The sequence below is a fragment of the Macaca mulatta genome, chromosome 16, assembly GCF_049350105.2.
Source record: "Macaca mulatta isolate MMU2019108-1 chromosome 16, T2T-MMU8v2.0, whole genome shotgun sequence".
Lineage (NCBI taxonomy): Eukaryota > Metazoa > Chordata > Mammalia > Primates > Cercopithecidae > Macaca > Macaca mulatta.
The window spans coordinates 90577435-90593565 of NC_133421.1; the positions used below are offsets into that span (position 1 = coordinate 90577435).

A 16131-nucleotide genomic window follows, 5' to 3' on the forward strand; every position below is an offset into this window, starting at 1 on the left:
CCCGTCCTGCAGTGTTAGGCCTTCCAAGGAGTAGTCTCTTCACTCTGGGAGGGGAGCCCAGAACTCTCAGGCCTTTGAAAATGGCTTTTCATTTTTGTAGAGTCCACTCAAAATCCAGCAGTAAAGCTGGCTCTCGTTACTTTAATTATGCGCCACGCATATCGTGAAGATTGAGAAAGGATCACGCTGTTGTGCTTTGGGAATGAGAGTTTCCATTGAGGGGAGACAACCGAGACTGGCTTTTGTTTTCCAGGCCGAACACAGGACCATGACGGCTTTCATTCTCGCCGTGATTGTCAACAGCTATAACACGGGGCAGGTGAGCACCCCAGCCACCCCCAGCCCCCAGAGCCCACCCTTGACATTGCAGAGGAGCTGGGCCCACTGGGAAACGTGGTGCCACGTGGGGGCGAGGGGGTGTCCAGCAGAGGCTCGGGCCCTTCGTCTAGCCAGCCATTTGCAGGGTGAATATGAATCAGGAATTTACAATGAGGAAAATTGAGCACATCAAGGCCTCCCGAGAACAGGTGGCCGCCACCGTCCCGCACAGGCACCCGCCACGTGCCCGCCATTGGCAGGCAGAGGCCCACTTGTCTGTGGTTCTACCTCTGCAGGAAGCCTGCCTTCAGGGAAACCTCATTGCCATCTGCCTGGAGCAGCTCAACGACCCGCACCCCTTGCTGCGCCAGTGGGTGGCCATCTGCCTCGGCAGGATCTGGCAGAACTTCGACTCGGCGAGGTGGTGCGGTGTGAGGGACAGCGCTCACGAGAAGCTCTACAGCCTCCTGTCCGACCCCATTCCCGAGGTGAGTCCGGCGGGGCTCAGAGCCCAGTCCTCCTGGTTGCCGACTGCGGGAGCTCCCGGGGGGAGGCAGAGGTCTGCTCGCGGCAGGTGTGGCCGGCCCATGTCCGGGAACTTCAGGGCTGCGCACTAACAAGAGTAGGACCGTGGAACCTTGGTGAGAGGAGAGCCATGCCCCTGGGGACTTTGCACCCGGGCCCAGAGTGCACTCCCGGGGACAGTGGCACAGCTGCAAGCGGGGGTCCCGGAGGGCACCTCAGAGGCAGGGGTCACGTGCTCGCTCTCTGGGTGCCGCTCTGTGTCCTCACCGCGGCCTGCAAGGCAAGGACTGCTAGATCTCCGCTTTACGGGGAAGGAGACAGGCCAGTGGCTCGTGCCTGGTGCAGCTGGGGAAGGCGCGGGGCGCTGCCCACAGAATGGCCGCAGGCTGGAACTCTGGGAGTTGCACGCACCATTGCCTTCACTCTTCACCTCGCCCTGGCCTATGCAGGGTACAGGGTGTTGCTCATTTTTAGAGCTGAGGAAGCAAGTCAGGGACCGTGACTTCTCCCCAGGACCACATGGTGTCGGAGGCAGGGGCTCAGCCAGGGTCCCCGAACCCCAGGACCACGTGGTGTCGCTCCCCTGGCTGAGCCCTGTGTGCCTAGTGCACTCCGGGACCCCCACGCCCCTCTGCCTCCAGGAGTGCCTGCACCTTCCCCTCTTTCCACCCTCCCACGCTCTGTGGCCCCTCCCAGCCCCCTCCTCTAATTCCTGCCTCATTCGTCAGCACATTCCCTGGCGCCTGGTTTGGTCTTTCAGTTCCCGGGGCAATGCAGCTCCCACCTCTGCAGCCTGGCCGTCCGGCCCTGGAGCTGGGCGGCTGCCCCTGCTGCCCCCACCTCCTTCCCTGTTGCCTCTCTGGCAGTGCAAGGAGAGCCTGGGGCCTGGAGAGCTGTTCAGCAAGCACCTGTGGGGTTGGATTCACCTGCACACAGCCCTGGCAGAAAGGCAGGCTGCAGCATGGCCCAGCGTGGGACACGTGTGTGACCCCCTGCTGTCTTGCAGGTCCGCTGCGCGGCGGTCTTTGCCCTTGGCACGTTCGTGGGCAACTCTGCAGAGAGGACGGACCACTCCACCACCATTGACCACAACGTGGCCATGATGCTGGCCCAGCTGGTCAGCGACGGGAGCCCCATGGTCCGGAAGGTGCGTGAACCCCTAGCCCGGCAGCAGCAGGGCGCCCAGGCCAGACCCCGCGACACCTGGGGCCAAGCCCGTGTGGCCCTGACCGCAGCAGGGAGCACTCAGTTTCCACTGTGTATCATTTCGAGAGCAGATCTTTACATGTTTCATTCTCTCCAAAATGCGTTTCTTTACCAGACACCCGTGTGTTTGCTTCATGTAAAGGCGTTTAGTAGGTCGCGCCTCCCGGCAGCTTGTGTAGTAATCTCCTTCCTGCCTGGGAGCAACACACACAGGCACCACTGCGGTTCCAAAGAGACGCAGCCGCCCACAGGTGGCGGGAAGGTTTGTGGACTGGGTCCCCCCACACCCCGCGTATGTCAGCACTTTTGGTTTGGTTTGGTTTGTTTTTTTGAGACGGAGTCTCGCTCTGTCGCCCAGGCTGGAGTGCAGTGGCCGGATCTCAGCTCACTGCAAGCTCCGCCTCCCGGACTTACGCCATTCTCCTGCCTCAGCCTCCCAAGTAGCTGGGACTACAGGCACCCGCCACCTCGCCCGGCTAGCTTTTTTTGTATTTTTTAGTAGAGACGGGGTTTCACCATGTTAGCCAGGATGGTCTCGATCTCCTGATCTCCTGATCCGCCCACCTCGACCTCCCAAGTGCTGGGATTACAGGCGTGAGTGGCTGTGCCCGGCCAAAACAGTTTTATAAACTTGAAAACTTACTCACCTGTTTAAATGTAGAAACATCACTGATAATTGTCCAAGGTTTCACACCCCTAGAAAAAGTTGGTTCCACACACCCTCAAATTCCCCCACCCACACCAGCGCAAAAGGGGCGTTTAGGAAGACACTGGTTTCCCGATCTCCTTTGCTGGTGAGATCGAAGGCTGCTCTTGCAGAGAACTCATCCGACAGCCGGAGCACAGAGCTGCTTTCTGGGCGGGGAGTCTGTGTCTCCCCTCGCGCGTTCCTGTGCGGGCTGCGCGTGACTCTTTCTTGGAGATGGGCTCTATCAGGACCTCGCGCGTTCCTGTGCGGGCTGTGCGTGGCTCTCTCTTGGAGATGGGCTCTATCAGGACCTCGCGCGTTCCTGTGCGGGCTGTGCGTGGCTCTCTCTTGGAGATGGGCTCTATCAGGACCTCGCGCGTTCCTGTGCGGGCTGTGCGTGGCTCTCTCTTGGAGATGGGCTCTATCAGGACCTCGCGCGTTCCTGTGCGGGCTGTGCGTGGCTCTCTCTTGGAGATGGGCTCTATCAGGACCTCGCGCGTTCCTGTGCGGGCTGTGCGTGGCTCTCTCTTGGAGATGGGCTCTATCAGGACCTCGCGCGTTCCTGTGCGGGCTGTGCGTGGCTCTCTCTTGGAGATGGGCTCTATCAGGACCTCGCGCGTTCCTGTGCGGGCTGTGCGTGGCTCTCTCTTGGAGATGGGCTCTATCAGGACCTCGCGCGTTCCTGTGCGGGCTGTGCGTGGCTCTCTCTTGGAGATGGGCTCTATCAGGACCTCGCGCGTTCCTGTGCGGGCTGTGCGTGGCTCTCTCTTGGAGATGGGCTCTATCAGGACCTCGCGCGTTCCTGTGCGGGCTGTGCGTGGCTCTCTCTTGGAGATGGGCTCTATCAGGACCTCGCGCGTTCCTGTGCGGGCTGTGTGTGGCTCTCTCTTGGAGATGGGCTCTATCAGGAGACGGGCCGTGGACCAGGGGCTGGGGATTGTTTGTTGGGAGAGCAGATGCCGCCGCTTAACTTGGGAGGGACGTGATCTGGCCAGGTTTCCCTCAGACAGACGAAGCGTGGCGAGGCACGTTCTATCGTGTGTTCCCTTCTAGAATTAGCCCAAGTCATTAGGATGCTACATTTTCTACTGAAATCTTGAAAATATGAAGTGAGATTCTGGCGAGCCTTTTCTGTTGGTTCTGACTTTGTTATCTTCACATTCTCCTCATGGCGGGGCTTCTGAACCTGGCCTCTCTCGGCCCCTGCCGAATTCTTTTTCCCACATCAAATCACCTTTGGTGGACATCACTGATCAAAGCAGCAAATCAACGGTTTGTCTGTTAAAATTCTTTTTAAAGTAAGTAAAGCTTTGTTTCTTCTTTATAAAAACAATGTGAAAATAGAGAGGGCGTTAGCTGTGAGGCGTTCCCCAAGAGCCATCTTGTGGCTGGCTGTCCGTCCCGGGTTGTGTCCCATGGTGTGGTCCTGGCTGCTGGGGCACTGAGATGAAGCTCACCCTCCACTGGGAGTGGTTCGGCATTCACTCGCCTGCACGGCCACCTGCTGAACCTGCATCCTGGAGATGTGGCCTGCGAGGACACCATGGGGTTCAGAGGAGGTGCTGCCGACCGGGAAACAGCTGCCTCGGGGGCGCTGGGCAGGGCGTGTGGAGGGGGATGACAGCCCCTGCCCTCCAGGAGCATGCAGTCTAATCAAAGAGACAGATACAGATACAGTCATTACACCAGAGCCTTGTGGAGAAGTGCTGCCTGGAGTGCTCTGGAGCTCCTGAGAGCTGGGCCTGTGCTTGCATCTGAGCGGGAAGGGGGTAGGCAGAGGCTTTTGTGGAGGGGCAGCTCTTACCTGGTTATGGAGGGTGAGTCGTCACCCAGGAGGGGCTGGATAAGTGGGAGGAGCGTGTGCGGAGGCCTAAGCATGGGGAAGATGGAGAGGCTCAGGGCCACCCCTCTTCTGAGTGGCCAGAGGCTCAGGCGTGGGGAAGATGGAGGGGCTCAAGGCCACCTTCCTTCCACGTGGCCGGACCATTGAGCAGGCAGGAGGGGCAGTGGGGTGAGGCTGAAGGCAGGAGCTGTGAGTGCCAGGCTCCAGCTGTCAAGAATGTGCCTTCAATAAGTGCTCTATTCTTACAAATCTAACAGGGTTCACTCTTGCAGCAAATATTTTTCTGGTGTCTGCCCCTCGCTGGGTACCACGTCAGGCACTTGAGATGCTTCCCGGCTTCAGGGGGTTTGCGTTCTAGCAGGAGAAGCAGCAAACAGAGCTGATAACCTCAGCTGGCAGGGTGATGTCTGGAGGGAGGAAGGGTAGTGAGGAGTCAGAGAAAGACACCATCACTCACGTGTGACCAGGAGGCCTCCCCAAGCAGGCTGCACTGGCACGCAGACTCCGGGGGTGCACTGACTCTGAGGGGGTGCGCTGACTCTGGGGACGGTGCCGACGGGGGCTGTGCCAACTCCAGGGGTGCACTAACTCTGGGGTGTGCCGACTCGGGGGGTGCACCAACTCTGGGGTGTGCTGACTCGGGGGGTGTGCCAACTCGGGGTGCACCGACTCCAGGGGTGCACTGACTCTGGGGTGTGCCGACTCGGGGGGTGTGCCAACTTAGGGGATCCACCGACTCCGGGGGTGCACTGACTCTGGGGTGTGCCGACTCAGGGGGTGCACTGACTCGGGTGCGCCAATTCAGGGGCTGTGCCGACTCGGGGGGTGCACCAACTCGGGTGCGCCAACTCGGGGTGTGCCAACTCAGGGTGCATCAACTCCAGGGGTGCGCCGACTCTGGGGTGTGCCGACTCGGGGTGCACAGACTGTGAAGTGTGCCAACTCGGGGGGTGCACCGACTCTGGGGTGTGCCGACTAAGGGGGTGCACCGACTCAGGGGGTGCACCGAATCGGGTGCACTGACTCGGAGTGTGCCAACTCAGGGGATGCACCGACTCCAGGGGTGCAACGACTCTGGGGTGTGCTGACTCGGGTGCACGGACTGTGGGGTGTGCCAACTTGGGGGGTGCACCAACTCGGGGGGTGCACCGACTCTGGGGTGTGCTGACTCGGGGTGCACCGACTCGGGTGCGCCAACTCAGGGGGTGTGCCAACTTGGGGTGCACCGACTCCAGGGGTGCACTGACTCTGGGGTGTGCCGACTCAGGGGGTGCACGGACTGTGGGGTGTGCCAACTCGGGGGGTGCACTGACTCGGGGGATGCACCGACTCTGGGTTGTGCCGACTCGGGGGGGTGGCCGACTCAGAGGGTGCGCCGACTCTGGGGTGTGCCGACTTGGGGGGTGTGCCGACTCAGGGGGTGCACCGACTCTGGGTTGTGCTGACTCGGGGAGTGGCCTACTCAGGGGGTGCACCAGCTCTGGGGGTGCCAGCTCCGGGGGTGCGCCTCCGTCCTCGTCATGGAGTCCTGCCGCATCACAGCTGGTTTCCTCTCCTGTTTGCCAACCACCGTGGGCACAGTGCTCTGCAGGGGACTTGGGCACGGGCACAAGCAGCAAGGAGCCTGGCAGGTATGGAGCCAACCCCCTTCTCGCAGCCTCTCCTCAGGGCCTGTCCTGAGCCCGCTGTGGGGCTGGGGTCGGGGAGCCGGCCTGGCTGAGCAGCTCCTGCCGCCCTCCGGGGCGAGAGGGAGGAGGGTGTCACTGCTGCTCTTCCATAGAAGCAATGTGTACTGGGTACCAAAAAGGTGACAGCCACCCTCCTTTTTAATAATGATATAAGCGTCCTCTCCTGTGTGGGGTGACCGTGACAGCCATCCTCCTTTTTAATAATAATATAAGCGTCCTCTCCTGTGTGGGGTGATCATGGCAACCATCCTCCTTTTTGATAGTAATGGAAGCGTCCTCTCCTGTGTGGGGTGACCGTGACAGCCAAGTAGGTTTTGTTTGTCTTGTTTTGTTTTTTTTTTGAGACACAGTCTCGCTCTGTCGCCCAGGCTGGAGCGCAGTGGCCGGATCTCAGCTCACTGCAAGCTCCGCCTCCCGGGTTCCCGCCATTCTCCTGCCTCAGCCTCCCGAGTAGCTGGGACTACAGGCGCTGCCACCACGCCCGGCTAGTTTTTCGTATTTTTTTTTAGTAGAGACGGGGTTTCACCGTGTTAGCCAGGATGACCTCGTGATCCGCCCGTCTCGGCCTCCCAAAGTTTGTTTGTCTTGTATAATGAGCTTACTTGACAAAATTTAAAAGTCAGCAAATTCAACTTAGCCCCCCAAATTATTTTGAACTTCAGCTTGTCTGTGAAGCACAAAACCTGCAGTCAGCAGCCGCTCCTCCCTCGTCAAGAAGGGCCAGGCCAGGAGTGTGGGGCTCGATCCCCCAGTGTCGCCCCAGCCTCTGCGGGGCCGGGCTGGGCGGGAGCCACACACAGGGGCGGGCCCTGCAGGGCTTGGATCAGGGCTTACTCCCTGTCACGGCCTCAGGAGGAAATAGGGACTGTTTGGATACTATTTTATTTTATTTGTTTTATTTTATTTTGAAACAGAGTCTCTGTCACCCGGATTGGAATACAGTGGCACAATCTCGGCTCACTGCAACCTCTGCCTCCCGGGCTCAAGCGATCCTCCCACCTCAGCCTCCTGAGTAGCTGGGACTACAGGCGTGTGCCACCATACTGGGCTAATTTTTTTCTTTTTTGTAGAGATGGGGTCTCGCTGTGTTGCCCAGGCTGGCCTCAAATTCCTGGGCTCACGGGATCCACTCTGTAATCCCAGGCCTTGGCCTCCCAGGATGCTTCCCAGGACGCTGCTTAGGCCTGCCGTGGTCACAGGAGCTGAGTTTTATGATGCCTGAGCACAGGTCACAAGACAAATATTAGCCGCCCGGTGCCATGTTGTTGGAAATGTGGAGTGGGTGGCCCTCAGGGCAGGTGGGCAAGGGGCGGAGGCTAGGTGGGCCGGCAGCCCACGGTCAGTCCAGCTGTGTCAACACTGGGAGGTGTGTGGGTCCCCAGCGGGGCAGGGCATGTGCCCAAGCAAGATGTCCTTGAGTCCTGGCACCAGTTCACAGTTAGAAAGTAAACCATGTGTTACAGACTTCGCCCCTGCAGGGAGGGCTGCACTCACCCAGAACACACTTGTCAGGCACGTGCTGCGTGCTGGGCCGGCTTGGGCCTCAGTGACCCCGCAGGGCACTAACCCTAGCTCTTCTCTCAAGAAAGTGTTCCTGGAGCTGGGGGAGGGGCTGGGTATGAGGGTGGTAGGCCAGGGTGGCAGCTGAGCAGAGCTAGTATGGATGGGGCTAGAGGCATAGGGAGGCCTTGCCACAGGGAGGGGCCCAGAGCAGGGGGTATACCCATCAGAGGGCGTGGGTACAAGAGGCCAGGAGGGCAGTGGGGCAGGTGGCCCAGCCACGCACAAGCCTTGTTGTTCGTGATCAGCGGCCTGGAGAGGTGTGGAGGCAGGACCTTGCCTTTGTCTGCCCAGATCAGAAGGGCCGCTTGCCCAGCTGCAGGGATGGTGCAGGGAGGAAGAGACACGCACTTTGAACGCAGAGCTCACAGCACTTGCTCGCAGATGGAGAGGGTAGAGAAAAGAGGAAGACAGGGAGCCCCGGGGGTTTGGGTCTGAGCAACAGAAGAGTAGACTTGCTCCTCACTGAAGGGGCCAGCCGTGAAGGAGCAGGTTCTAGGAGCACGCATGGACTCCGAAGGTGGGGAGCCGACAGGAAGGGCTGAGCTGACAGGTGAAAGTGTGAGTCCAGGTGAAGCTGCCCCTTCGAGGGAGGCTGCTCAGCCCCAGCCAGGGATCAGGAAGACAGACCATGGCTTTGACAAGCGACTGGTCAGAGGACCTTGGAAGGCTGGTCAGTGTGGAGCCCATGGCCACTAATGTGGCCTCCCTATCTGTGTGCTGCTGGGGAGCCCCCAGGGGGAAGGGGTCACGTGGCAACACCAGCCAAGATCATCTTGCAAAAGCTGAGAGAGGGGAGCTCCCACACCCCTGGCTGAGCCCCTCTGCCAGACCCTCTGATGGGTTCTGCACGAATATCCCAAAGAAGGCCGGTGCCTGTGTGTCTTGCTGTCAGAGCCCAGCTCCATTCAGGAAGGGCAGGAAGGGTCTGACGCAAAGGGAAAAGTCTTTGCTGTGTGCCAGGCAGCAGCCTCCAGAGCAAGGCCCACCATCTGCAGCAGGATGTGCGGCTCCGAGCGAGGCCCCCGTATGCAGCAGGATGTGTGTTCGGGAGTGAGTGCTCTCTGGACGTTCCCCTTGAATAATGGACGTGGCCCCTGTTGACCTCCCCGAATCGAAAGGCCCACCACCTTGGTGCACGTTAATCCATGCCAGGGCCCAGCTCTGGCTTTTCTCACCTGATGTCAGAAGGAAAGGGAAAAAATCGGTACTTTCTGAAGACAGGTGCAGCCTTGATCTTCTCTGGAAGGGGCCCAGTTCGCTTTGTCGGAGGCCCCGTCTGGGCAGTGCCTCACTCCTCTTGCACAGGGAAGGCAGCGGGGGTTCTGTGGTTTGTCCGGGAGCCTGGGACAGTGGCTTAGGCAGTTGGAGATGAGCACCAGAACCGGGTGTGGGCCATGGCGGTGAAGACGCACACTGGGCCACGGCCCTTGGTGCCCAGCAGGGCGGGAGGGGCAAGTGGAGGGTGATGCCAGGGCTCCATTCTGAGCAGTGCGAGACTTGCAGTTCCATGGGCGCAAATCAAGAGGGCGCTGCAGGCTGAATGGAAAGTAGACGGTGCCCACAGTTCACAGGCCAGGGAGAGTTTGGGGTGCAGGTGAAGAGCCGACAGCTGGACAGCCAGCCTGGAGCTAGGAGAGTGAGGGGCCAGCATCAGGGAAACCACAAAGCACGACAGGAGGAAGCCCAGGGCGTGTAAAGCTGGGGTGGGAGAGTGCATGGACAGAGAGCGTGTAGACGGAGAGTGGGCGGCCACGAGAAGACCCTGGTCCCTGGTGGGCGCCCATCCAGAGCCTGCTCATCCTGCCGCTGCGGAGACGGGAGCATCACGCAACAAGCAAGGGGTCCTCTCGCAGCACTTGGCTTTCTGCTAAGAATCCATCTTTTTTCTTTGTAGAAAAAAAAGGCAGAGAAAGTTGTCGTAGGGAAAAAAGCATTCCTTCTGTTTTTTAAACCTACATCCCCCTTCTGTTTCCCAGTGACTTCTAGGATCTCCAGCTGTTCCTGTCACAGCACTGAACCGTCCTAAAACAGAGGCAAATTGTGTCTGTTTCCCTGGACCAAGGCATTTGGGCCTAAAGATGATGTTTTAGTTCCACAACTTTTCCCATTCCCTCTTAGGGACTAGAAACGTCTTCCAGTAAAAGTTTCACGTGTGTTGAAAAGAGCAGGCTTCAGCTTGTCCGCTGCGCTCGGCCCTGGGGTGCTCAGATTCAGAAAGGCCGCCAGCCGTCGGGTGTGATCTAAAGCGGCGTTTTCAGCCGGGGTCCCAGTGGTGACCGTAAGCGAGAGGCTGTGAGGCCTCCTACCTTTCCCCGCCTGGAGTCTATGACTCACCGTGTCCTTATGAGACCCCCATGCGTCGTGCGCAGCTAGCGGTGGTGAGGATCCTGGCAGGCGTTCTGGGCTTCCCCCGTGAGCCGGTGGCCTGCCATCTCCACGGCACTGCTGTTCAAGGCTTCTGGGTTCGAAAAGGGATGGTCCCTTTTTCTGACGCCGACAGCACGCTTTTGTCTTAACCTTTCTTTTCTGTGGGTGACTCACATCTCACTGCTGCCCTCAGTCATCTTCCGGCCCCAGTGAGTGTTATTGTCCCGTCTCCCTCTCGGCAGGAGCTGGTGGTGGCTCTGAGTCATCTCGTGGTTCAGTACGAAAGCAATTTCTGCACTGTGGCCCTGCAGTTCATAGAAGAGGAGAAGAACTACCCCTTGCCTTCTCCAGCGACCACAGGTACGGCGTCTCCTGTGAACCCGCTGAGCACCTGGCCTGGCGGTTCTAGCGCAGGCCTGGCCCAGTCTCAGGACTGCTGGCCACTTGCTGACTCTCGCAGAGTCTAAGCTCGGGTTTCCCAGATCCCTCCGCAAGGGGTCCCTGTGTTTCTCATCTTTTTAGGCACCCGTCAGATTCGAAAGGACAGGAAAGAGGGCCACACTGACCCTCTTACATTTTTCCTTTCTTTTTACCCTTTTTGGAAATTAAACTCACAGAAACCTTGAAGTATGACAAACTTCTGCAATAGGAGCTTTGCAGAAAAGCGCAGGGGCCGCCTTCCTGCCGTGAGTCATTTCATCACACTGCTGTTGGCTCCGTGGCTCGGTGAGTCATGTCGAGTCCTTTCTCACACGTGTCGTTTTGACTGGAGAGTACAGTTCCTATCTCATCGCTGCTGGCAGCCCCTCCCCTACCACACAGCCGTCTCTGCCATGCAGAGGCTTGTCATCAACAGTGAAGCCTCACTGCTTATAGGAAGCCCAGGAAGGGAGAAGGGTGAGCCAGACAGTGCGGCCGGCCATTGCTCTGCTGCGGCTTCCCGGGGAACGGCTCATGGCCCACGTCACCACGCACCTTGTGTGCACTTGGACAGGCCGCAGCCACCAGCCTCTCCCCTGTTGTCTTTTGTAATTTAATATCCACAGAGCGACAAGCGGTTGTCGTTTGTCCAGTGCCATCCCGCAGAGCCTCCACTCACGTCTGAGTCTCCCTGAGCTGCGCAGCTCCTGCGTTCACATTCGTTCCAGTATAGGTAGCAGCTGCCGTCACCGAGTGTCCCAGCTGCTGAGTGTCAGAAGACACGCCGGCCTGCACCTGGAAGCCCATCGTAACTTGTCTTTCTCCTTCTTTCCCAGAGGGAGGGAGTCTGACCCCAGTGCGAGACAGCCCGTGCACCCCCAGACTTCGTTCCGTGAGCTCCTATGGAAACATCCGTGCTGTCGCCACAGCCAGGAGCCTCAACAAATCTTTGCAGAACCTGAGCTTGACAGAGGAATGTAAGATCCTGGAAACTGGGTTCTTGGATTGGGAGAGATTGGGGTTGTATTTTCCAAAACTTTTTATCTGAGCAAGAATCACTCTGCCCCTGCCCCTTCTCTAAGTGCATGCCCTGAAGTTGCATCTGGCAACATGGTGATGAGCCAGCTGTCCTCGTCTGGAGTCACCCTTCCAGACGTGAGCATGGCAAGGAGGCGTAGGCCAGTCCCCAGAACAGCCAGCGGGCACGTTACCAGTGCAGAGCTCAATTGCAGTCGCAGGCGAAGCGGCGGCTCCTTGGAGGGCCGTGCCCTGCCCCAGTCTGTGGGTGTGGAGCTTGGTTCCCAGGGAGATCAGTGAGTTCCTGTGCCTATGTGTGCACCAGGGTGTGTGTGTGCCAGTGTGTGTGTACCAGGGTGTGTGTGTGTACCAGGGTGTGTGTGTGCCAGTGTGTGTGTACCAGGGTGTGTGTGTACCAGTGTGTGTGTACCAGGGTGTGTGTGAGCCAGGGTGTGCGCGCTGGGGTGTGTGCGTCAGGGTGTGTGTACCAGGGTGTGTGTGTGCCAGGGTGTGTGTACCAGGGTGTGTGCCAGGGTGTGTGTACCAGGGTGTGTGTGCGCCAGGGTGTGTGTATGCCAGGGTATGTGTGTACCACGGTGTGTGTACCAGGGTGTGTGTATGCCAGGGTGTGTGTACCAGGGTGTGTTTACCAGGGTGTGTGCACGCCAGGGTGTGTGTACCAGGGTATAATGTGCGCCAGGGTGTGTGTACCAGGGTGTGTGTATACCAGGGTGTGTGTGCTAGGGTGTGTATGTACCAGGGTGTGTTTGTGCCTGGGTGTGCTGAGCTTTATTTAGAAGAAAATACATATCTCAGTCATGCCATTAACTTTAAGACCAAAAGGAGGGTCCTGGGAGCACCCCACTGACCCCACTGTGTCTCGGGCAGCCGGCGGCGCGGTGGCGTTCTCCCCTGGAAACCTCAGCACCAGCAGCAGTGCCAGCAGTACCCTGGGCAGCCCCGAGAATGAGGAGCACATCCTGTCCTTCGAGACCATCGACAAGATGCGCCGCGCCAGCTCCTACTCCTCCCTCAACTCCCTCATCGGTGAGTCCGAGTGCCCCTTTCTGCTTCCGAGAGGCCCCAAGGGTCTCCTCCCCACACAGAGCAGCACCAACCTGTGTCTGCATAGGGCAGTGGGTGTCGAAGCTATCTGTTCAAAAGAAAGAATAAAAGTCAGCTGGACTGCGAGGACGTGAGGATATTTTGCTGGGGGAAGCGGGAAAGTTGAAATCACTGTTGTGATGGGATGGTATTTTACAGGCCGCTCCGGAGCCATGGGAGCTGGCTAGCTTGGCCGGGTGGGAAGGCTGCCAGAACCTTCCATCTTTCTTCCGTAGATGGATGAGCGTTCTTCATGGGTGCTGGACACCCTGGTGATGCAGTGCAGTGCTTTTCAACCGGGGCTGGGTTTGCCCGCAGGTGCAACTAGGGCACAGTAGGGGTGCTCCTTGCCCTAGTGGGTGAGGCCAGGAAGCTGCTCACATCCTCTAGTGCCCAGATCGGCCCCCACACAGAGTGTCCGCAGTGAGCGGCAGAGGGCCCTGCGGTCGGGACTGGGGGCTGTCATCCCCGCCCTGCCCATCTGCGGAATCTCTACAGAACTTTCCCTCCATCCCAGCAGCTGGACGCAGCACTGCCTGGAAATGGAAATCTGATGGAAGGGTCGGATTCTTCTCTTGTTCTGCCATGAATGGTGTATGCCTGGGTTCTACCACCAGGATTGCTGATGTAAAGCAGGAGAAGCAGGAATTCACTGTGTTTTCTTATTGTGTAGCTGTGTTCATCTTCACACTGCTGGTAACAGATTTAGGGCTTAACCAAACGAGCCTCCTCTCCTCTTGTTCTGACTATCCAGAATGGCTTACCGGCTTCACTTGAGTTTTTTTCATATTAAGGAACATTTTAGCCATGTAAAAATTTACAGAGACTTGCGTGTGTATATGTGTGTGTGTGTGTGTGTGTGTCTGCGTGTTGTATTCCCAGCTTAAGGAATTACAGAGGTCGAGCCCCAGAGCCCACCCCGGTCCCATTCCCTCTGGTGACGTTATCCTTTCCCTTTCTGGCCATGAGCCCTGGCACATACGTGGTACCCACTTAGAGGCTTTTACCTCCTGTTGGCGCCGTCACACAACGCGTGGCCTGCAAAACCCGTTTGGCTCTGACTTCAATCTGTATCTTTGATAGTCATCTAGGTTTTGTTCCTTCACCTCTGCTCTCTGCCGTGACTCCATTATCCATTCTCCTGTCGGGGCACTGTGAGGCTGGTTCTAGTTTCTTCTTCCTTTTTGTTCCTTTTTTTAATTAGCAAACTCAGAATTCAGCCCCTGCCACCATGGAGCCCCACGTCCGACACACCCCTCACTCGCTGCACCCAGCTCTGCTGGGCCCCGGCACTCGCGGCCCCCAGCCTGGGCTTCGGTGGGGAAGCTCTTCTCGGGCATATGGTACCGCTCCCCTCTCATTCAGAGCCCCCATCCGGCAGCACCTTCCGAGAAGCCTCCCCTGAATTTGCCCCGAGCTGTCTGGGCTAGTGTGACGTTGTGAGGCTGGGTTTGAATTCTGTATTCCATTTCTTCAATGCTGATAGGATTATTTACACTCTCTATTTCTTCTTAAGCTAGCTTCAAAAACTTTTATTTTTCTAGGATTTTATTCAATCCAGCTAAGTATTCTCATTCTTTCCCTTGAGGCTGTCTGCAGTATTCTCATGAGTCTCTAATCTCTTTATTGTTCCAGCTGCTCTGTCATTCCCAATCTGCTGTCTCTTTAGATGTGTCCCTTTTTATTCCTATTGTTGTTTATTTGCCTTTTCCTCTTTTTATTGATGAATCCTCTAAGATATTTGTTCATTTCTTTAGTGTCTTCAAGTTCTAACTTAGGCTTTGTGAATTTACTGCATTATTTTATCTTTATTTTTCTATTCCAGCACTTTATTTTGTTTCCTTTCTTCTGTTTTCTCTAGGATCACCCTCTTGTCCTGTTTCAGTTCTCAAGTGCAAAATAAAAATAGCTCATTAACTTTGAGTTTTCCTTCCTTCCTAATGCGTGTGTTCAGGTCTGCGGGACCCCCGCCACTGCCGTCTTCCCCTGGCCCACTCCCCCCGCCGTCTCCCCATCCCGCCCGCTCCCCCGGCCGTCTGGCTCCCCCTGCCGAGCTTTGATGATGGGCTTTTCACTTGCGTTCAGCTTCAAGCTCTCTTTCTACTTCCCTTGTGGTTCCCGGGGACGGCAGTCCGGCCACAATGACAGCAGCACATGGGAGCCTAAAGACCTGAAACAGACACAGGGCATCCGCCAAGGCAGTTCCCACTGGGCAAGCCTGTGGGTGTGCTCCCGGCTTTGGCCAGCTGCTGCCTTGAGCACCTCTGGATAGAATGAGTCCAGAGCTTGCACCATGCCCTCCAGGGTATGGAGAACTGAAAGGTTCACTACACAACAACCCAGACACGCCAGCTTAGCCCAGACAGACCAACTTGTTAATTTTCATTGAGAAATAACGTTGCAGCTTTGGTTGTCTGCTAAAATATGCCAAGCACCCAGAAAGCGCAGAGTTGACACTGTATATTAGAGTATAAATCGAGGTATTGCCAAGTCACCAATGAAATATATTCTAAAATCACTTGTAAGATGTTTGTTTTGAACTGGAATACACTTTTTAAATAGAATTGTTATATATAGTGGTTAGGTTTCCAGGCTAGCCTACAAGTGTCTTTTAAAACCTGTCTGCAGAAATTCTACTTATAAATCTGCAATGTAAAAAGGTATTTTAAATATTTTTTTAAGTACTAGAAAGTGTAAATTCATAGTATTCTGTTTTGATTACACCTTTCCCCTGGCCCCGGCCACAGCTCCTGTGAGTACCTCTCTAGCGCCTCCAGCAGGTTAGTTCATGCTCACCGAGGTCGAGGTGGTAGCTCCCTGCCGTCACGTGTAGGTTAGAGCAGGAGTCTGCAGTCTTCCTATGAAAGAGCTTTGCAGGTGGGGCTGCCCCTTGGCACTTCCCCAGCACTGCCATTGTGGTGCAAGAGTAGCCAGAGACCGCGTGTGAGTGAATGAACTTGGCCATGTTGCTACGTAACCATGTGGACTGAAGTTCGAATTTTGCATAACTTCACATCACAAAATATTGTTCCTTTGATTTTTTTTCAACCACCTAAAAAGTGTAAGAACCGGCCGGGCGCGGTGGCTCACGCCTGTAATCCCAGCACTTTGGGAGGCCGAGGCGGGCGGATCACAAGGTCAGCAGATCGAGACCATGGTGAAACCCCGTCTCTACTAAAAATAGAAAAAATTAGCCGGGCGCAGTGGCGGGCGCCTGTAGTCCCAGCTACTCGGGAGGCTGAGGCCGGGGAACGGCGTGAACCCGGGAGGCGGAGCTTGCAGTGAGCCGAGATTGCGCCACTGCACTCCAGCCTGGGCGACAGAGCGAGACTCCGTCTCAAAAAAAAAAAAAAAAAAAGTGTAAGAACCATACACAGGCCATAGAAGAACAA

At 57.0% G+C, this 16131-nt stretch overlaps 1 protein-coding gene across 4 annotated transcripts in view; it reads left to right on the top strand.

Annotated features, from left to right (window-relative positions):
• Nucleotides 1–16131, top strand: part of RPTOR (regulatory associated protein of MTOR complex 1) — a 412728-nt gene that overhangs the window by 332655 nt on the left and 63942 nt on the right. For 3 of the 4 annotated variants that reach the window (XR_013407456.1, XR_013407455.1, XM_015120520.3), the window contains exons 15-20: nucleotides 254–319; nucleotides 615–806; nucleotides 1850–1990; nucleotides 10441–10558; nucleotides 11455–11595; nucleotides 12524–12682. Coding sequence is in view for 2 of the 4 variants with exons in the window: in XM_015120520.3 (XP_014976006.1) it covers nucleotides 254–319; nucleotides 615–806; nucleotides 1850–1990; nucleotides 10441–10558; nucleotides 11455–11595; nucleotides 12524–12682 (817 nt within the window). In the remaining 2 variants the exon portion in view is untranslated. The remainder of the gene's footprint in view (nucleotides 1–253; nucleotides 320–614; nucleotides 807–1849; nucleotides 1991–10440; nucleotides 10559–11454; nucleotides 11596–12523; nucleotides 12683–16131) is intronic. The other variant, XM_077973190.1, reaches the window with a different exon arrangement.